This window comes from Ictalurus furcatus, chromosome 16, assembly GCF_023375685.1.
Source record: "Ictalurus furcatus strain D&B chromosome 16, Billie_1.0, whole genome shotgun sequence".
Classification (NCBI taxonomy): Eukaryota; Metazoa; Chordata; class Actinopteri; order Siluriformes; family Ictaluridae; genus Ictalurus; species Ictalurus furcatus.
In genome coordinates this window covers 6,324,934-6,348,133 of record NC_071270.1, presented here as the reverse complement: position 1 = coordinate 6,348,133, position 23,200 = coordinate 6,324,934, and the positions used below count along the sequence as shown (strand labels likewise).

General features: G+C 41.0%; 1 protein-coding gene across 6 annotated transcripts in view; it reads right to left on the bottom strand.

Annotated features, from left to right (window-relative positions):
• Nucleotides 1-23,200, bottom strand: part of LOC128620370 (cAMP-specific 3',5'-cyclic phosphodiesterase 4D) — a 195,069-nt gene that overhangs the window by 60,549 nt on the left and 111,320 nt on the right. For 2 of the 6 annotated variants that reach the window (XM_053645310.1, XM_053645312.1), the window contains exon 1: nucleotides 7,366-9,464. The exons of 3 other annotated variants lie outside the window; for them this stretch is intronic. In XM_053645310.1, coding sequence (XP_053501285.1) covers nucleotides 7,366-7,451 — 86 coding nt within the window. In that variant the 5' untranslated portion in view covers nucleotides 7,452-9,464. Of the gene's footprint in view, nucleotides 1-7,365; nucleotides 9,465-23,200 lie in introns of those variants that run through there. One more of the 6 variants, XM_053645311.1, reaches the window with a different exon arrangement.

Below are 23,200 nucleotides of genomic sequence, written 5' to 3'. Positions count from 1 at the left end.
ACACAGCTGACAAAAGCTGTCCTTCAAAAGAAGGGCATGTGCAATTCAAGTCTTCTGTGAAATGAACTGAATGCATTCCACAGGAAAAAGCTTGCCATTGCAAAAAAAAGAACAGGATCCTCCTCACTGGGATCTAATGCAGGCACACTGAGGACATTACAGCCTGGCTGAACAGTCAATGTCAGGGTGTTGGGTGCAAACGTCAGTCCTAGAGGACCACAGCACGACCAGTTCCATTCCCCCTGCTCCGATTTAAGGCCTAAGGCCTTAATAATTACACAGCTGGCAAGTCAGAATCAGGCTTGTTAAATCAATAACTGGGATGGCCTGGTGAATTTCAAGGCTATATTAATTATATAGTAAACGTATATACCAGTGCTGGCAATTTACATACATACATACATACATACATACATACATACACACATACATATATATATATATATATATATATATATATATATAAATTTAATAATAATATATTGTATCATATTCAGTACAATTTAATTCAGAACAGTGTACAATGTATATTACTACTGCATGGTTAGTTAGATCTGAAAAGTAAATTGAGTGATAGATAACTCTTTTATTAAAGAAATAAATTAATTAATACAGATGCTAAGTTAAAACTAACATTTATTTTAGTTGTTATTTAGGACCAACCCATACAACTCTGGCCAAGAGTACTTGAGAGAATAACAGGGAATTCTCTCGTTAGGAAAGTTGCACTGAAATGCACTTCCAAGCTGCATCCACAGACCCAGAATTTAACATCTGCCAATTCAGGTTGTGTCTGCACTTTAAGCAAAAATTAAATAATAGCCTTTTCTACAGACTTCGGCCTCATTCCACAGTACTTGAGATAGGCAGGATTCAGGAGGGCAATGAGCCACCGCAGTGATGTGGCACTACTAACCAACCACAACACCCTCCACTCTCCTCCACTTCCACCCAAAACCCGAGTTATAAAACTATCCAAAGGCCAACACTGACGCACACACAAGCCGCAGGACAACGTGCTTGAAGACCGCCAACCAACCTTGGATGGGATCAAGCTGGAAGCTTTTTTTTTTTTTTTAAATAACAGTTTTGTGTGTTTCAGTGGCTTTGCAGATTGGAGGGTGTACATGTTTAGAAGGAGTGGAGCAAATTCAAAATATTTACAGAAGTACGCTGAAAGTGTCACCAAATGTAATTCAGAAATCATCATTCATTCCACTGACTTAACACAGAACTACCTTATCCCACAGCTGTTGAATTCTCAACAATTCTCCACAGATTAACAATGTGGTTAACAAATAAAACCTTGTGGAGCTTTCAGTAAGGATACATTTATTTAACATTTATGAAAGGAGTCTCCAGTGTCGGCACTGTGTAACAACCAGTATGTTTTCCACCACAGAAAAGTCTTCAGCACAGATGTTTATGTGCTTTTTGTTATACTGTAAAAAGGAAATATCTGGTAATTAAATTGATCTGATAAAAATGTGACAGGTTTAATTTAGATCCACAGGCAGTGATATTATAAGGTCCAGTCCTGTCAGCAAACAACGGACAAAACACAGTCACTGTGACTCTGCATAGCTGAGGAAATCTGGTTTTTGATCCCAGAGAAATGATGAGATCAACTGTCTGAAATTTTATACTGTCCCTTTCCTCAGTATTATTTTAGTTGACGTTTGGCTGACCATGAGAAACAGTCCATACGATTCATTAAAGGGCTATTTTAAACAACAGCATCTGCATGAAATAGTATTGCAGCACGGTTAAATAAGTCTTTCCTGTCTGACGTCATATTGGTCACATCAACAGTCATTTTGGTTTAACAAGACCAAACTGGGGAAATGTGGAGTTATGAGTTTAACAAGACCAGATCATGGTGTTGCCATTTGCCCTTCACACTTACAAGGAAACGTTACTTTAATCAGAAACGCCTGTAAACCGGTTTTATGTACCTGCTTTAATGCTGTGTACACTTGCCAGCTTCCTGTAAAGAATGAAGTGTGAGGTAATTCCTGTCTCATGTGACTAATAATATATACACAGATGACAAAGAAAAAATGTTTTGAAAAAAAAATTTGCCCAACATCAACTTCCTAACACACCTTGGTTTTTTCTCCACCCATCTGCAAATCCTGCACATATTTACTGTGTGCAAGTGTAAACACTAAAACCAACTGTTTAATTTAAAAACAGAACTGGTGTCATAATTTTAATGGCAAAATCCCAAGAAAAACTTGTTTGACTGTTCCCATTGTTAACTCAATTTAACATTCACCTTAAGGCTTTGTACTTTCGCATTACGGTTAGTCTTGTACTCGCTATGCAGTATAAAACATGGATTAAAACATTTGTGAAACATAGCCCTCATAATCACTTAATGACTGTAACCCACATTTCTCACATGCTGCACCTTTTAGATATGAAGGAATGGATGTGGAAGGAAACGAGAACACACCCAGGCAGGACCTACACCAGGCTGCTGTCTACGTGCTGCATAAAAATGTCTCTCACTGGCTGCTGTGCACAATTTGATGCCTGGACTAGCACACATGCTGATTATAGAAGGGGAAACTGAAGCATACAGACCTCCAGCTATAGAATGACTCATTTTCGTACACTGAAGCAAGAACATGAGCAAAATCCAAAAAAAAAATTAACTTAGGTAAGGATGTGTCATGTTCAGTCAGTGACGTGATGATAGAACTCATGAAGGACAACAAATATGAAAGCTAGCATTGTTTTTACTATAAAGAAAGGCTTATTGTTCCTGAGTATATTCTGGCTAGAGTACCAACACAACCTCATACTGTAACGGTCATACACATACACATACCCACACCCACACCCATCAGCAACACGCACACACACGCACACACACACCTGTTTTGGCTGCCTTCAGGCCAATTCTCAACACCAGTTCTTGCATGCTGTGTTTTGTGTCAAAGCCCTATAACATTTTGAGCAGAATGACGCCGCAGCGTAGTAATGAAGAACAGAGTCCGTTCTTGCGTAGTGTGCTCCTTAATCCTTCATCATTTCCCCACAAACCTTACAGTTGCAGTATTTTGATTAGGCCTATTAGTGCCAACAGATGGCATATAGAGAATACAAATGTTGCTAAAACAAGGTACGCTGACATATTAATGTATTAAAGGACATGAATAAATCAAAACATTAGGGGAAGAGCTGAAAAATGCTTGCCCTCTTAATTACCCTCTATTGATTTTTTCATTATAGCATTTCACCTACTGCACAAATCATATTAATGTTTACTTCTGTTTTTCACTGCAACTCACCTGAAAGCTTTTCTGTACACTCATGTACACTCTTAACTAAAAAAAAAAAGGTTCATTCTTGAACACTAAATGGCTGTATATTGCTGTCCATCTTAGGAAACCCTTAACGACTCTCCCAAGTGGACAAATTTGAAAATGGGATATTCGTGTTGTAGTGTGGACTGAGAAAACGGACATATGGTGTATTTTTAGTCACGTGACGCAGTCATGTGATCCATTCAACTCCAAACAAACAAGCTGGTGAATGATGTACTGCAGTTGTTGTGGCTGCTATCCAGACTGATAGCGTTGTTAAAGATTAATGTCACTTTATACAAACTTCAGATAGCACTTTTAAATAAATGCCTGACATATGCCAGGTAAAGCTTTAAGTTTTTATGCATGCACAGTATAGTGATGTAAGCATTTTCAGACGTTTCAGTGTGGACGAGCAATTTTTGAAAACAGTGTAGACGGAGAGCGCTTTAAAATGAAAATGCAGTTTTCAGATCTATCCAGGAAAATCGGTGGTCATTTTAATAAATTGCAAGCTCCTCCAAATATTGTGGAGGTTGCTTGATTTTGCTTTCATTTCTGCAATCGTGAAATTGCAAAATCCTGGAAGGCCTGATTATAGCGCGTTTAACAACAGACATTGTCACAAAGCATTTACAGAACTCCAGATATAGATCTAAATTTGTCTCCAATGAGCAAGCCAGAGGCCACAGTGGCAAGGAAAAACTCCCTGAGACATCATGAGGAAGAAACCTTGTGAGGAACCAAACTCAAACAGGAACTCATCCTCATCTGGGTGCCATGTGCAATTATGAGTCATTACTCATCCACAGCTCTATACTACAGGTTCATCCATCCATCCATCTTCTACCGCTTACTCCTTTTCAGGGTCACGGGGAACCTGGAGCCTATCCCAGGCTATACTACAGGTCATTTTTTTTTTAATATGATTGGAGTTTTACCTTTAAGTATATGGTATCAACTATCCACTGTTCAATGTCTACAAGAGTGAGTTTTCCTATGAGAGGGTTCCTGCTTCAGAAAGCTAAGAACAATTAACTATCCAAAAGAACCCTGCACACTTGAAATGTAAATCAGGAGGACTTGAACAGTACAGGGGCTTGCGACTTGATTTAGTCACAATGTAAATAAGACAAATTAAGAACGAACCTTTTCTAGTGTATATGAAGTCGGATTATTCTACCATATTTGTCACTGCTATCCTAAAAAGCCGAGCACACTTGCACAGTGTTGTGTGCAGGCATGTGCTCTCAATTATTCAACAACAGAATGCCATTAAAATTATTTTCTGACCACTGTTTGACTAATATAACTGATTGCAGGCGCTAAAGTATGTTACAGACCTCTAAAACACTTATGGGCTTGTCTGAAGCTTGAAAATCTTGTAACCATTATGTTAATATATACAGCTGCATTCCCATAATACTTTTCAGGCTCAGTAATGAAATAAGGTTTTGTGTGTGTGTGTGTGTGTGTGTGTGTGTGTCGTGTGTAGCTCGGTGGATGGTTTTTATCCAGGCACTGCATGATATGGTTTGATGTCACCTGAAAACTAGTTTCAATGGAAATCGATAGTTTGGTGCAATTTGGTGAAACTGTAAACTATGCGCAGGAGTGAACAAATCAGTAAATTAGGGCTATTAACTTTTAAATTCATAGTGGACACGTTGGCTTAACAACAAGAAAATAAAACTCTACTCCTTATTGACGTACACAAAACAAAAAATTGGTATTTAGACTGTATAAACTTAATTAGTTAAACTTAGTACTTCACAGTGGTGCTTCAACCTCGATGTTAACTGTTAATAATTTCCCGTATTCAAGCAATATTGCATGAGCAAGAATGCATTTATACCGTGCTTGAGGCGAATCACAGCCGCGCTGATATTCAGTATAACCGCACGATTGTGAGTGCGATATTGCTTTTATACAATAGTTCTATAAACAAGAAGTGAATTTTCAGGCACAATATTTCCAAACGTTTTGTTTATTTTTGCTCCGTTAGCGGAAATAGATTCCAAAGAAGCTACACGCACTTTATAGCACGTCAACTAACTCTCTAGCTATCTTAGATTGATTTGTACATTCCTGATAAAGGTGTTTCCGTTAAAATTGTTCTCCATTCTTCCTTTCCATCTTCATCTGACAAGCTTTCATTTTAAGCCAAAAGTTATATTCCTGGAAATTATCGTTTGCCATGTCTGCTGCTGATGATGATGTTAACACTACTGTAGTAACCGTTTTGAACTAGGAAGTGGAATTTTACATGGCAAACATGGACAAGCGGAGTGATACACGCAGTGAAACGTCCCAGTGCGGCTATAGGAAATATACGCGCTCTTGGAATGCCGCTCGACCAATCAAATTAGTGGACCAGCTGTTGTATAATTTGTATTAATACACTTAACTAGTTAACTAGCTTGCCATACATTAATACATTACATTAGCTATCATTTTTAGCAAGTATATATATATATATATATATATATATATATATATATATATAAATTTAAATGAAATGTACATTTTCACTTGACCAAACTGAGCATGAAACATGTAAACAGGGGGCAGTTGTAGCTCAGTAGTTAAGACCTTGGACTTCTGATCGGAAGGTCAGGTGTTCAAATCCCAGCACTTCTAAGCTGCCACTGTTGGGTCCTTGAGCAAGGCCCTTAACCATCAAATGCTCAGATAAATGTAAGTCACTCTGGGTAAAGGCATCTGCCAAATGCTGTAAATGTAAAACTTGAGCCCTACTGTACATTTTTTTTTTTTTTGAACAAGCAGTAATCCACCTGCTTTCATATGAAACCTCAGACGGAGTCTGACGCAATGGAGATATTTGATCCGATCCTCCCAGCCTGGAGGAACCGGGTAAAGATGAGGGCCGTATCTGCAAGCTATAGCTCATTACATCAAAGTAGCAGGATGTGGATACACCAGTCCGGAGAGAAGTTAACTCCACCCTGCAGTGTGTAAACAGTGTCTACATTAACAGCAGCTTCACGCATGCTAGAAATCATTGGTTAACCTTCCATTTACCTCCAACTAACTGGTTCTTCTTCGTATGACAGATTTAGTACACAATGTGTTTTGCAAACAGCTGTATCTTGAGCTCAAGGAATGCTGACCGTGACAAAATCATGTTTTCCCAGCAATTGTTTGGAAAGTGCTTTATGTATAGGTGGAAATGTCCAGTTAACACACTAAGTGCTTGGCTTTGTTTAAGGCCATGTGTTGTGTGGTTGACTCTGGTGTGCCACCCTTATTCTGTTTGTCTAGTCTTAAAGAAAGCAAACACAACAGATCCTTCAACAAGTGTACAAGGTTATACTGGGCTAAAGGTACATCTGTGTAGCCCCATAAGCGTAAGTCACAGGCTTACTTCAGTCTAGTAAGCTCAGCAAGCACTCCTGCCGTCTTTGATTCATTGAGCTTTCTGCGTCTAACATAAACAGTCTATTTTCTTTAACACGGCTTTCGTCGCTGAAGTGACCACAAGAGGGCTTTGCTGCTCATACAATGTCACCGATTAGACCCTCGTTCACCACAGAGAAACAACATGATACATATGGAGTGTTAGAATGAGATGATGATGAGCATGAGATGGATATAGTGTCTATGTGGTGGATTTCTGAGAAGATTGGAGTGTAGTCATTTTTTAATTCAGATGTGTAATACTCAGTTTGACCAAACAACAAACTTCCTAAAGCAACTCCAGTGTCATCATGGTGCATTTCATAGCAGACTATAACGTACATTCCGGACCACTGGGTATCAAATAATGTTCATTCTTCTGAATATTTCATGTGACAGTATTACTGAATTAACACCGCCTATGCTGGAGGTTAGATGTGATGAGAAGAGACACACCACCTCATTTGATGTCTACTAATATAGGCAGCATGGGCCTCCCCCCGACTATGATTTTTATTACAAATCTCCAGGTAAATGTATGAGTGTGGTGTCTGGCCAGGGTTGTGTGGTGTTGTGATCTGAATCACATCCATTGTTTTTCTTCATTTTATTTTTCATACGAAGTTGCACTTACCATATCCACGAATGCCTCCTGAGTGGGAAATTATTGACGTGCATCATTTTCTGGTCCCGTCCTGTGTAAATACAGCCAGTCTTCATTTAAGCCGAGGCAAATAGCTCTTTTTGCATAAATAAATAAAAAATTTTAAAAAACTCAAACAGGTCTAGAGAATGTCATTATTCCCACTCCTTACATACTTTCTCTTAAATCCTTTTCACAGACATAGTGATTGTTAGCACATGTTCTAATCCATAGTAGAGTCCTGAATAAACTCCATAACAGAGTTATAAGGCAATAAAATAAGCATGTCCACACTTAAGGATGTAAAATCCGTCATAAAAAGAAAAGGGCTGCTAAAAGAAAAACAGCTAGGACACCCATGTAAGAGTGAGTCCAAACAGCAACCAAAGCGTGCTAAAGGAGTCATCACTTTCTTGCTATTTTGCACAGAATTCTCCCGGAAAAGATGTCAAACTCATCCCATTGTGAAGTCCCAGCACTGCCCTTCATCATTCCCATACGCTGTCTTTCTGCTGTCGTCCAAACGAAAGGTGTCATTTTAGACTGGAAGCTGCATGCTTGTGCATCCAGGAAGCCTCCGGAGGCACAAAGTTCCTTCGTTTACGCTGTCCTGCAATGCGCTGGGATGCCATAGAGCAAAACAACAGGGCAGGTCCCACTCAGACAATCCTCAAGCGGTAGAAATGCATCAAGAGTGAACGGAGTCTGCCTGCTCCACTCATGAACAGCACAGCGTAAGCTATTGATCCTCTTAGCGCAGATAGCACTGATTAATTCAGCCCTGTTTGTTAAAGGATGGGAGCCTTAGGGAAGACAGAGGAAACAGTGCAGCGGCAGGACCGAAGAACAGAAATGGGGGGGTGGGAGGTAATCTGTCATCGCAAGGCTGCCTGCATTGCTTTGTCCTCTTGGAAGCCCATGTGTTCCAGCTGTCATGCCCGGTGCGACTGCAGAGCCTGTTAGAGCAGGCACAGAAAGCGCTTTGTCTCTCGCCTCCTAGCACGTGCTAATCCAACATACTCTAACTCATGTTACAGTGAGGTACCTCCCAGCGCTCTTCCCTTCCTGTACTCTAAACATGGGGCAATCCAAACTCCACTCACTCTGTTTGAGCCGCGCTGCAGAGCCGGCTCTAGGCTGCAGTGTGTTTCGGTTTGTGTGTGTGTGTGGGAAAGATTGTGCGACTGGATGTCTGAGTGTAAACGTCAAGGGGCCCCACGAGGGAGGTTCTGGCAGGCCAACGTTACAGAGCAACTAACGGCTTAACAGTTAGAAAAGCCTGTTTTCGCCAGGAAAACTGGTTAAGCTAGAAGACAAAGGACGTGGGTCATGGAAGGCAGACATAACAAAAACGAAAAGAGTCTGAATCGACTACAGGAAGTGAATCTAATATGCTGTGATCTTGTGTTATAGCCGTCATTTCTCCGTGCTGAGGTGATTTCTTTTTTCTGATCAATGAATGAAAGTGTTTTTCAAGTACGTTTTCATCCCTGTCCCTTCCCTACATGCCCCAGAGTCGAATCATTTATTGCTTTGTGTGCCTTGTGAAACCAAACTAAAATTCGTAAACACCCCGTGTCCACACTGTCACGCCTTTACATCTAAATCAGTACAGCAGCTTCCAACAAGCTTTATAGGATTAAGGATTTTAAAAAACAAAAAAAAAAAACAAATGCCACCAAATCTTGCTTCATGAAGGTGTGAACTTTGACACGTGGCGTGTTGAGGCAATGGAAAGCAGATTAAAATGGGGTTAATCAAATCCTTTGGCTTCAGACAAAGAACAACATTTTTACTTGACTACCAAATTCAAATCACATGATACCAGCATGGATTGTGGATATTATGTTGGCAAGCAAATAGACAGTACACACTGGATGAGGCGTCATTTATATAGCATGTTATATGAGTATCGGTGCAGTCATTGCACTCACATCAGGCACTCGCTGTATCTCTCAGCCTCCTGACTGCCTGCAAATACTGCAATGTCATCACAACAGAACAACAGAGGATGTCAAAACCCAACTGCTCTTCACACTGTGTTCACACTTTTGGACAAGGATGAAGCCATAGCACGTTCAAAGCTGCACGACTACACAGCTCTGTTTCTAGATCTCGATCTTCCTAATTAGAACGACAAGACTGTGGTCTGTGTAAGGGTCATACATTTATTTATTTTTTTTTAAGTAATAGCTTCTCTCTGAATATTAACAAAACTGAAAAAATGATAGTGAATATCAGGATACACACACCTAACATCAACAGAACTGGAGTGGAAATTACGACTAGGAGAGTGAATTTAAATGTTGAAATACTACTTACCTAAGCAATAAAACACTTACAGACATGCTGTTATAAAGAAAATAACCAAGGACTGGTTCATGTAATACCATTATACCACCCTGAAGTTGATTATTTTCCTCTAAACGTGCATTTTATTCCCCTTGTTTGCCAACAATGTTATATTTCTATTTATTAAACCACGACAGTTACAGTTACGTTGTGGAACATCAGCTATAAACAGTCATACCTTCACCAGCCTCTGTTCTGTTTACCATAAAACCACAAAGTCCTCCATCCTGGTATCAGAAAACTTAAAGTTACAGCTTTACCTCTGTCTGTTACAGAGCACTGACACTGGAGATGCTAAATAAACATCAAACACACAGACACACACACACACACAAACCCTCACCTTATAAACCATTACACGTTTTTAAAAAAAAAATCTGTTTACATAGCACATCCACCTGTCAATAAGCAGTTATTATGGAAACGATAATGTATTATAGACTGTACCTGAGAATTCAATATAGCTATGGGAAAATTATTCAAATTGACTAATATTCGAAAGCGAAAATTGACACGATGTTTACTTGATGTAAGATAGTTTGCCTCGCACATCCGGGGTTGGGGGTTTGATTCTTGCCTCCACCCTGTGTGAGCAGTTTGCATGTTCTCCCCTTGCCTCGGGGGTTTACTCCAGGTACTCCGGTTTCCTCCCCCAGTCCAAAGACATGTGTTATAGGCTGATTGGCATCTCTAAAATTGTCCGTAGTGTGTGAATGTGTGAACAATGGGCTGGCCCCCTGTCTAGGGTGCCCCCCATCTTGTGCCCCGAGTTCCCTGGGATATGCTGCAGGCTCCCCTCAACCCTGTGTAGGGTAAGTGGTACAGAAAATGGATGGATGGATGTTTACGTGATGTAAGATAGTGTAGCGCTACAGGAAATGTTTGTTCTGTCTAAATAATATACAATCAACAAACTAACAATTTGACTTGAAGCTGGAGTTTCTATAAAGAACCAGACCTATGAAAAAAAACACTCGATGCATCTACATGAATAAAACAAAGTAATGTTTGCTATCACTTACAACTTTTATAATGTTTACTATCATTCATAGTCATCCAACATATTTTCCTTATCATTACTTTTACTCTAATAATCTAACTCCATACATCAAGAAATCCACCGTGTTAAAATATCTTGAAATAAACAGAATTAACGGCACGTGTGGATTTAACTCTCTTATAACCTTGTGATAGAGTCCCCCTGTTGGAGGTCCTTATCCAACATGTACCAGTGGGATCGTGTTTACTTATGAACACCTCTGAGCTGCTCAGCCACCGGGTGTAAATGTCACAACAGGTTTGCTGCACTCGAGTGAGCGTCTGATGCCCGGAGCCATGTCAGATCACTGTGAACATAGTAAACAAACACTGAACAGCCTGCAGAGCAATGCTCATTTAGAAATGCTCCTTTATTCCATTGCATCTTACATTTTACTTAGCTGCCACGATGTATTGTAAGACCAGGAAGAAAGAGATTTGTCACATGACTGGGCAACTCCTCCTGTAGGTTAACAATTCTAAGGAATTCCTACAAACAGGTTTTGCACAATTACCCAGATGTTTGATCAGGAAATGAGAGATGTTTTATCTAAGATGTCTCATATAAAGACATTACTGAGTACTTTTATGTCTGTTTAATCATCACACATCCTTAGCCTTAAGTCTTGGCTTGCTGTCCAATAGGATTAGTCCAGGCAAGATCCCAAACCATAATATCAGCCGGAATACATATGTTTGAAACAAACCAGATATCTCGAGACGCCTAATCACATACATTTTTGTGCTGAATATGTACTTGTGACGATTCTCCATTTGGACACTGATATGCTTTCAGAGTCATCTGTAAAATTGAATGTTTAATTGAGGACTTGATTGTGGAATTTCCGTAAATGCACTGAATGCATTTTCAACACAAAAGGATCTTAAGGTTAGAAAGTTAGACACTATTCTCACATGACTGAATCCTTCCGGATGAGATCAGGTTTCTCACAGAAGTTGAATCATGTAACATTAACATGTTGTGACAGGGTTACTGTATACCATCCCAACCAGAAATTCAGTTAGAGAAGACACTATCAGTTGCTCCTGGCCTTCGTGTGTAGTCACTCTGGGGTGAAACGGAATAAGATAGCGAGGACAGCATTTCCTCCCAAAGGCCCAAAGGGCTCTATCTCCTCCTGCCCTGACCCCAGATGGCTTGAACATGGCTTCCCTATTACCACACTCTTGGCAGCAAGTAACCTCGTTGATAATAAACTCTAAACAAATAACTGCTGAAATGTCTACATGTTGCCTGAGTTCTTGAAATCGTCTGTATTGGTTTTCTATTTATTTCCCATGTCCAAAATATCCAAAGCTTGCTAACATTACTTACAATCATGATATTCGCAACCCCTGGTGTTCAATCTAGGAATTTTCTCAAAGTTCTACTCAGCAGTGTTTATAGTAAGTGCATACAAACATGCAAAATATAAGGGATTCTTTATTTTCTTTATATTTCATACATAACACACACTAAACTGTGTTAAAGGCTTTTAATTGGCCTGTTTATTCTACATAATGCAGGTCTTTGTAGACTTATTTCGGGCACTAAGCCCTGTGGACCTCCCATAGCACTTTGGTGACCTCAGCACAGTGCGAATCTATGATGAGTCCTTGAGTCCATATGGGTTTTAAAATGGAGAATGGAATATTAGACAAACTTGAAGAGAGATGATAAACAAAATGAGAAACTAATCATCAGAACACATGTTAGTATATTCATTAACAAAAAGCCTTCAATAGAATTTCGTGATTACGGGATAGAAATAATCATGGAAATTACACAGAATTAGTAAACATGTTACACTTTAGCAGGTTAAAGCTGATGAATGTAAGACTTTTGGAATTTCACCTTCTCCATGTAACGACAGCTGATTGGGATCCATATGCGGGTTTATTAACAAACAGCGAATACACAGAGTAGTCAGGCGTGAGCAGAGGTATCAGCAGATTCAAATGGAGGCAATAGGCAGTAATCAGTAAAGTCCATCAGAACACAGCAGGTTAATCTTGGAGAAACCAACATAATAGCATTCAGCGACAAGCACGAGGCAAACGAGACTTGGCGATGAGTGAGCAAACAAACGGGGTTTAGATAGTTTCTATGATGAGGCACAGGTGAGCTTGTAATCATTTCCTGGTTGCAGCCTTTTGGGTAATGTAGTCCTGGTGCTTCTTGGGTAATGTGGTCCCATGTTAGAACTAGTGCAAGTGAGACTTGCGGTGGTCATTCGAGGAATTTTCCCTGGCGTTCCTGACAGAGCCCCCACCCCTCTCCTGCGGCTCCTGATGCGAGGATACTTCCGACGGCGGGGTCTCGCTCGAGGGGCCGGGCTCTCTGGGTGGATCCTGTGGAACTCTGCGATGAGGGTGGGGCCGAGGATATCATCCACGTTGTCCCAGGACCTCTCCTCTAGGCCGTACCCCTCCCAGTCTACCAGTTATTGGATCTGGCATCCGCACCGTCTGGAGTTTAGCAGGTCTCACACTTGGTATGCCTCCTCGCCATCCATGATCACGGGTGAGGGGCCTGGGTCACCGCCTTCCACCTCCTCCCTCGAACCACTGGCAGGTTTCAGCAGTGAGACATGAAAAGTGGGAGAGATAGGGTAATTAGCAGGCAATTGGAGGCGATATGAGACTGGATTGATTCTTCTTTGGATTTAGAAGGGACCCACATACCTGGGACTGAGTTTCTTGCAGGGTAAGCGAAGACAAAGGTCCCTGGTGGAGAACAGTGGACAAGATGGCGCCGGTGTACATGGCTTGCCGTCTGTCTCTGTCACACAGTCTGTTTAATACCATGCTGTTTGTCTTATTTGTGACTTGGTTAATACATGACTCTACCTCTGCACTGATCTATGATCATTGTACACTTTTAAACATTCAAAGCTCTTATGAGAAGTATATTACAGAAGAACGAGGAGATCTTCGGCTTTCTTAGACCACACCGCGCCTTAATATTCCAACATGGTTGCAACGAGGGCCCTGGCCCACGTTGCTGAAGAAATGGTGTCACCGTGGAATGCAAGGAGAAAATCTGGTAAAACTGAAGACACCTAGTTTTGCTCCCGAGATTGCCACGATCGCTAGAGGCGATGCGATGGGGTGGAGAAGTGGCTGAGTGCTGTGTGGGCATTGGGAGAGCGTGGTGACTCGGTGTATTCGACCCATTGAGCCAGCAAGGTCTGTGGTGGCGAGTCTTCGGCGTCCAATATATTTCCACTGAAATGGCTGGCTGGTTTTCAGTGCTGCCATGACGCATCGTTAGAGGAGTATGAACCTTCTATCAGGTTGGCCTTGATAAATGTTCGTTCTTTGAAAAATAAGACCTTTATTTTAAATGAGTTCATTAAAGCTCGGAACTTAGACTTTCTATTTATTACCGAGACCTGGTTGAACGTTGGTGATATGGATGCTCTTGGGAAACTGGAAAGGGAGGTAGACTGGTTTCTGTTTTCAAGGACACTTTTACATGCACCCGTCTCAATTTCTAACATTTCCTACGCTTTGAACTTCAAGCCTTTGAAATGCAGATGCCGAGCCCTGTGCTCTGTGCTGTTATTTATCGGCCACTAAGACCAAATAAGGACTTTATTTCAGAGTTTTGTTCCTTCCTAGGGGACGTGGTACTGAAATATGACAAAGTATTAGTGCTGGGAGATTTTACTATTCATGTTTGTTGTCCATCAAGCTCTTTGTCTAAAGACTTTTTGAACCTTATAGACTCTTTAGGCTAATGGCTCTCATCATTCCCATGGTCACACATTGGATTTGATTCTGCCTCATGGTCTAACAGACAGCGACATTATCATAGATGATTTTGTGTTAGCTGATCATAATCCCATTCTTTTTACTGTTGCCTTTCCCTGTCAGCGAAAGAAACTCTGCCCTGCAAAGCGTTGGGTACGATTGATTAATTCAAACACTCAAGTACAAGTCAATGTGACTTTTACGGAAACATTGCAGTGTTTAGAATTAGACTTTTTAACACCTCATCTTGGTGTGGAGGAATCTGTTCATGTTTTTAATTTACTTTGTTCTAAAACATGTTATCGCTCCTTTGAAGCAGGTAAATGTAATGCATAAATCAGCCCTGTGGTTTAATAAGAATATTCGTTCCCTAAGACAGGTATGTACAAGATGGGAACAAAAATGGAAAAAAGATAAGTTACAAATTTCTTAAGAAATGCTAAGAGATTCTTTGTCTAAATTCCAAAGGGCTGTAAGAACTGCTAGATCGAGGTACTTTGCAGATTTTATTGAGAAAAATAATCTATTCTCGACGATAGATTCTTTTATTAATTATAGATTAGAGGTGGTTGGAGACCTGTCCTTTGATTTATTTGAACACTTCTTAAATTTTTCATATGTACGAAATAACATTCAGATGTACGAAATAACATCAGTCATTGTTCGTATACTGCTGTACAGCAATCTGTATCTGGTGTTACTTTCTCAGATTTTGAGCCAATCTCTCTTTCTACCAGTACTAACATTGCACTTAAACTAAAGTCTACAAGTTCTCCTCAATATATTGTTGTGACTCATTTGTTAAAACAAGTTTTCAAATCAGTTGGCCAATTAATTACAGTGTCTGTAATTAATAAGTGTGCTTTCAGGGGTTGTGCCCGACTACTGTAAACATGCAGTGGTTCAGCCCCTTCTGAAGAAATCAAACTTGGATAAGAGTGTGTTAGCTAATTTTAGACCAATCTCAAAACTTCCATTCCTGGCTACAATTCTGGAGAAGATCTGACGACAGCATTTGACACGATTGACCATCATATTCTTATATCTCATCTTGAAATGTGTGTGTTTGTGGAAATGCCCTAAGTTGGATTAAGTCATACTTTCAAAGTATGAGATTTTCAGTTTCAGTTTTGTAATCAATTTTATTTGATTACACTGTACAGCACTGTGGTCAACTATGTTGTTTTATTATGTGCTTTATAAATAAAATTAGATTGGTTTGGTTGAGAGCCACACCCACTGCCCTGGAGCGTAGTTGGGACTGGGATGACGATGGCGGTCAGCTTGGGCTTTACCCCTGTTGATGGCTCGTTGTAGGTGAACGTGCGCTTGGCTCCACACTGTCTCACTGCGTTGGAACCAGTCGTCCACAGCAGATACTTCGTACAGTTCCCTGGACCAAGGAAACAGAGGAGGTTCGAACCCTAGAACACACTGAAAGGGCATTAACTGTGTGGGCGGTTTGAGGATTGACTTTTGTGCATACTCTGCCCAGGGGAGAAAGCGGCTCCAGTCTGATTGGTTCTGTTGACAGTAAATACGAAGGAATTTGGTAAGTTCTTGGTTTAGTCATTCTGTTTGACCATTGGATTGGGGATGATAACCTGAAGTGAGGCTTATATTGACGTTGAGAAGTCGAAAGGCCATAGTACCGAAAAGGTGTTCTGGTTTCAAGAGCAGATGGGAGCTTTGATAATGGTATTAGCGGGCATGCCTTAGAGAATCGATCAATGACGGTCAGTATGGTGGTGTTACCTTGAGAAACTGGTAGGTCAGTGATTAAGTCAATGGTGATGTGGGACCATGGGCGACATGGTATGTGTTTCAGTTATAACACTCCTGAGGATGGTTGTTTGGGGGTTTTGGCTGTGGCGCAAGTGTGGCAGGTGTTTATGAAGGTGGTGATATCTGACTGTAACATTTCCCACCAGAACCAGTTTCTTAGAAATTACACTGTGGAGGCAATACCTGGGTGGCCTGAACTTGCGGATAAGGGCACCAACTGGATTACTTTTTCTCTTAGGCTTGGTGGAACAAACATTTGATTGGGGGGGTCTTGTGCGTGGGCATGGGTGATTTCAGACATGATGTCCCACAGGATAGGAGCTAGGATCAGAGAGATGATGAGTTCTGGGGAAGGATTCTGAGTCGTGGAGTTATATTGGCGGGACAGGGCATTGGCTTTGGTGTTCTTAGAGCCTGGGCGATAAGTGATTGAGAAGTTGAATTGAGTGAAGAATAGTGCCCATCTGGTTTGTCTGGTGTTTAGTCTCTTGGCTGAGCGCAAGTATTCAAGATTATGGTGGTCGGTTAGTACCAGGAATTGGTATCTGGCCCCCTCTAGCCAGTGTCACCACACTTCGAACGGCGCCTTCATGGCCAACAGTTCATGGTTGCCCACATCGTAGTTTCATTCTGTGGGGGAGAGTTTATGGAAGTATTAAGTGCATGGTAATTGTTTAGGCAGATTACCTTGGTGTTGAGACAGGATGGCGCCGGTGTTAAAGGCATCCACTTCCACCGTGTAGGGTGTATCGAGGTCAGGGTGATGCAGAAAGGGTGCGGATGTGTATTGTGTTCTTAGTTCTTTGTTCTTCAAAGGCTTGGATAGAGATGGCAGACCAGCAGAGCTTGGTTTTACCCTCTTTTATCATGAAGGTGAGTAGGGCAGGGACCATGCTGAAATTCCTATTAAATCTCCTGTAGAAGTTAGTGAATCCTAAGAAATATTGTAGCTCCATTACCGTGGTGGGCTGAAGCCACTTTAGGATTGCCTGTACCTTGGCATGTCTCTGAACATGTCATTTATGAAGGACTGGAATACCGCTGGACTCTTAGCCAACCCAAACGGCATTACAAGGTACTCACAGTGACCGGTGCTGGTGGAGAAGGCCGTCTTTCACTCATCCCCTTCTCGGATGCGAATGAGGTTGTAGGCGCTGCGGAGATCGAGCCTGGTATAGAACTTAGCAGTCCTCAGCTGTTCCAAGGTTGCTGGTACTAAGGACAGAGGGTATCTGAATTTGACTGTGATGTCATGTAGGCCATGATAGTCAATACAAGGACGAAGGCCCGCCCCCTCTGAAGCCCTTGGCTAGTTCTTCTTCAATGTGCACATAGCTTTAGCCTCAGGATCTGACAGCGGAAAGATTCTCCTTCTAGGTGATGTGGTGCCAGGTAATAACTCAATGGCACAGTCGCTTGGTCAGTGTGAGGGTAATTGTGAGTTCTTGGTTTCACTGAAGGCACTGATTAGGTCCGCATACACAGGGGGTACGGGTGGTGCTGTATGCGACTCCTCAGACACAAACGTAGTTCTCACAGCTATAGGGAGGATAGGTTGAGGCATTTAGATGAGCAGGTGGCGTCGCATCATGTGATCTGTCCCTTCCGCCAATCTTTGGGTTGTGGTTCTGCAGCCAGCGTAAGCCGAATGGCTGGGTGATTGGGTGAGCGGAAAAAAAAAAGGAAAGTTGTTTTGAAGTGTAGTGCTCCAACTTGTAGAATGAGATCAGAGGTGATGTATTGTACGTGGCCGGTCCCCAGGGGGCATCCATCTACCACTGACACTGCCAAAGGAGAGTCGCAAGGGATTAGTGGTATCTTATGCTGCCAGGCTAGGTTTTCATCAATAAATCTGCCTGCTGCCCCAGAGCCTACCAAGGCCTTAGTGGTGATGGATTTAGACAGAACAGAATAGTCAGGTTTGACTGGCACTACAATACATGTCATTGTTAAGGAGGAACTCAATACACTCACCCTGTACAGACATAGCTGGTTCCTAATGCTGCGCTCATGCTCTTCCACAGAGAGCTGGGTTCGTTTGACTTGTATGAGTTTGGTGTCATCACAGGGCTGCTGCAAATAGTTGAGAGGGCTGGGCACTTGCACCAGTCTCCTGGAACAAATGAGATTGTCACTGCAAATGGCCAGCTCTATGGACTGATCCAGGGCCCTGCCTTTGTTGCGGCAGGCCAGCTCGGATTGAACATTGGCGTTTAATACTTGGCGGAACAGTAGTTTTAGGGTATCCTCCACCTATACAGAGCGAATTCTGCTGTTATATGACGTCCTTGCCGGAGCGTGAGCAGCTGTTCTCTGCCACTCTTTCCCCCTCCAAGTGCTCGAATATCTCTCTCAGCCGTTGTATGAAATCACTGAAGGTGGTACGGTTTGGTCCCAGGTTGCCCCAGACTGCCATGGCCCAGTCCAACACCTTCCCCATAAGCAGCGAGCACATGAAGGCGATCTTGCTTTCCTCGGTGGGACACAGCATGGGCTGTTGTGCTATGAATATGGAGCACTGCATGAGAAAATCCTTACATTTGGCTGGGGTACCGTCCAATTTTTCAGGAAAAGCTAAGCCATGATTGACAGTCACTGTAATTTGAGGCAGTACAACAAGTATCTGACTTAGCAGCGTTGCGACGAGTGCGGCTTCCGGTGTGGGCTGAAGGAGACTCTCGGATCTCACTAGCTCTTCCGTTAGCGTGGTGAATCGGCTTAGTTGTTGTTGATGAGTTGCCAGCATGGTCGCTTAAGCAGACAGTTTGTTAGAGAGGTGCATGAAAGATGCTGGATTGGTACTTGGCGAAGTCTTCTGTAACGACGACTCAGGATGATTGGGATCCATATGCGGGTTTATTAACAAACAGCGAATACACAGAGTAATCAGGCATGAGTAGAGATATCAGCAGATTTATTGGCAGGCAATAGGCACTGATCAGTAAAGTCCACCAGGATATACAATAGGTTAATCATGGAAAAACCAACATAGGAAATAATAGCATTCAGAGATATGCATGAGGCAAACGAGACTTCGCAATGAGTGAGCAAACAAACAAACAGGGTTTAGATAGTCTCTGTGATGAGGCACAGGTGAGCTTGTAATCGGTTCCTGGTTGTAGCCTCTTGGGTAATGTAGTCCTGGTGGTTCTTGGGTAATGTGGTCCCGTGTTAGATCTCGGTTGAGTGAGATCTCCGGTCGTCTTTAGAGGAATTTTCCCTGGCGTTCGTGGCACTCTGCTAGCTATAGCAAACTAATTGCAGAAGAACATTTGATGATGTGGGTTGTGCATTTGTCCACTGCAAAGATAAATCTCAGAGCTGCGAGTTGAAAAAGTAAATACACAATGTTTCACCAATATTACAGAAGTATTATAAGAATAAAAATAAACTTCATTATGTACATCAATGTGACTGCCACACTCAGGACCAGATGAGAAAACAAAACCCCACTGGAGATGGCTCAGAGACTGACAGAGCTGGCCCACTAACTCCAGCATAAAGAACGAAATGATCACCTCTGGTCACTTCCAGTGTGTGCATTTTTACCGACCTGTATTTCGTTATGTATTTTATACTCTAATCTGTCCATTTTGTTCTTCAGCCTGTCACGTTAACCTCAAGCTTGAGACATGAGCCAACATGAGCAGATGCACCGGATGACTCAACAGAGGTTGAAATAGAATAATATAGAAACATATGCACACCTTCTGTTAGTCATTATCTATTCTCAGTTCTCTAGCTGAACAACTTCAGAACTGGGTAAAGAAACAAACTTCTATCATTCACTAGTTTCCCTTAACTTTCTTTACACTCTCATTTTTACTCTCTCCTATGAGTGGCTGCAGCTTCTGCCAGTCAGTATGTAGCTGGCCTTCTTTCATGCCTCAATTTGGCACATGATGACGCTGAACAAATCTGAACAAGTGTATGACGTATGTGTATAAATTTCAAACTTATTCTGACCTGACACCCACGACACAGTGCTGACTGTTACTATTACATCACTGAAAATCTCAGATTCACTCAGGAACATCAGATTATAGAGTACTTTCTTAGCAATGTTTTTTTTTAACTGAAAAATCTATATCTTTCGTACAATACCTTTAAATTAATTAGAATGTTTAGGTGTATTAAGTATGCAACTAGACAGCCACAAATACTGTTTAACCTGGCTATGTCAGTTATTAGCTACATGGCATGCATAGCATGGTGATTTCATCTTCTCAAAAGCAGCAATAGTAGATGTCATGCTACTGTCAAGCCACTAGGTGTTAGTATGGAGCTCTAAGAGCACCATTATATCAGCTGTTTCATAATGCAAAGGAAATACCAGCCACCACAACACTACACTGATTCTCTTCTTTAATATCGAGTAAACTTCCCAAACTGCACACTACCATTGAAAATATTTTGTCAGCACACTATTGGTGTCATTACTATTTAGGCACACAACTTAGTGATTATGTACTATTTAGTTACACTATTTAATGAGTGGTATTTGAGTAAACTACAGCTTCATAATGTGACAATTACACATTTGTAATTGCACAATTATCACCTAATTCATTATAAAGAATACTGAATTAAATAAATATTAATGAAACACTATGGGTTACAGATTAACAAAAACAATGTGTTACATAATATGGCCTTAAAGTAAATAAATACGGCAGCGGCCCAGAGTTATATAATAGAGCACAAGGGGTGTAAAGGCCAACGGAGCGGTGTGTGTCTGTGTGTATATCTGTGTTTTTATATCCTGGTGGGGACACCGTGATAGGAATACCTGTCAGTTTTGACCTAGTGGGGACAAAATAACAACTAAAAGACTCCAAGATTCTTTCTTTTTGCTTACTGAGGTTAAAGTTAATCTTAGATTTAAGTGTAGACATAACCTTAGGAAATGGAAGGTTCTCACAAAAAACAGTAAGACAAAAAGTGTGTGTGTGTGTGTGTGTGTGTGTGTGCACGTGGTAAGGAACTGTCACCCGCCATTCTCGCTAGATGAAATGGGGAAATGTCAAGCGCTCCCAGGGCAGGTACACAGTGGAGCAGGAATAGAGGTCACATCTCAGCTCATACTGAGCGCTCGAATCCTGACACCAGCCTCTCACTGAGCTCACAAGTGATCGCAATGCACTGCGACATGCAAGTGAATACACCACAGCATGCTTGAAACCAAAATTTACAGCAACAACATATTAAAGTAAAGGCACGTTATGTTCTGTTCACTATTTAGCAATTGCCTAAGACGGTGTTCTTTTGATTTTACAGCACAACATATATATTTTAAATAAAAAAACCAATATATCTGGACAGGCACACAAGCTTAGTCATTTTTCTGATGGTAGGATCTTCAGGTGTGTGTACGCAAGAAAAACTGACACTAATGTAACTTCTTTGCTTCATATTTACAGAGACAGGACGTTTATAATAATTGTATTGCTTTATACAGTAAATTAAATAATCCTTAAGCAATGTTCATCCATTCATTTAGTAAAATTTACCTCACACTGACCAATATGAACCAATACCTTAATGAACATACTTGTTGTTCTTAACAGGAGAAAATGTAGAATTGACTAAACAGCAAGTGCCAATATTTTCAGTAAGTTCTCAACATTTAGAAATATTCTGCAAATAAATGTATGCTGATTTATGTGGATGAATTTTTACTCATATTTTTAGGCTGTCCATGCTTATGGTTTATTAATGCTGAAGTTTATCACTTGTTAATATAAGCTAATGCCGTACATACTGTTAGTTAAACCACAGCGCTATTGCATACTCAAGTGTGATTGGTCAGAAGGTGCCGATTCATTTTCTGACAGTAGTGCCGGCTGTAATTCAAAGCACAGCTTTATATTAATGAGCTTGTTGTAATATGTTCGATGAATTAGTTCTGTAGTAACATGTGGCAAACTGTTGGAAAAATGGCTGCGGTTTAAGAGGAATAAAACACCCTGTCCTTATTATTTTCCTATTACAGCTTGCCCAGTCATGTTTAATTCCTTACTTAAGGGATCATTAATATAAAGTTTTACCATTTTATTATACTAATGCTCCAGCAAAGTCTTCTTTAAACACACTCAATAAACACTAAAACTAGCCAAAAATTTAAAATTTCAATTGCAAACGGGCTGTAGATTGCTGAAGTACCAGCACTCTTGGCTTCCTATGCTGACAATGAAGCACTCCTAAATACTAAAATACATTTAGGATCTTTTAAGCCTAAGGAATTTTTGTACATGGCTCTTCTACTTAGGCCTAAGCGTAGGGGTAAAGTTATTGATTTTAAAGAATTTTTGTCACTTAAGATCAAAATTGTTCAATTACAAACTATAAAACAATGGTGATCTTATAAGTGTCATACACTACACCAATTACACCACACAGAGCACACGTGGTGTTGGACACACAAACCACTAATGCATAATTAACCTTTTGGTATTGTTTATACTCTGCCTCAACTGCTCCTGTGTCCTAGCATGAATAATTAAAGGCAGGACAAAGCCACTAGAGTCACTTGCTTTTAGATTATTTATTTATTTATTTATTTATTTATTTATTTGACTATCAGTGACCAAAATGGACTTCCATCAATCCATCCACCCATTTTCAGTAACCACTTATAATACCCAGGGTCACAGGGAGCCTTGAGCATATCTCAGGAGACTCAGAGTATGAGGCATGGGACACCTGGGACGGGGTGCCAACCCATCGCAGGGCACAATCGCACACATGATGAATTAACACCCAGAGTGTTCATTTGAGTCCAATGGACTTATATAAACACTGTAGGGTGTTAATTCAACACTCTGGGTGTTAAATCATATATATATATATATATATATATATATATATATATATATATATATATATATATATACAC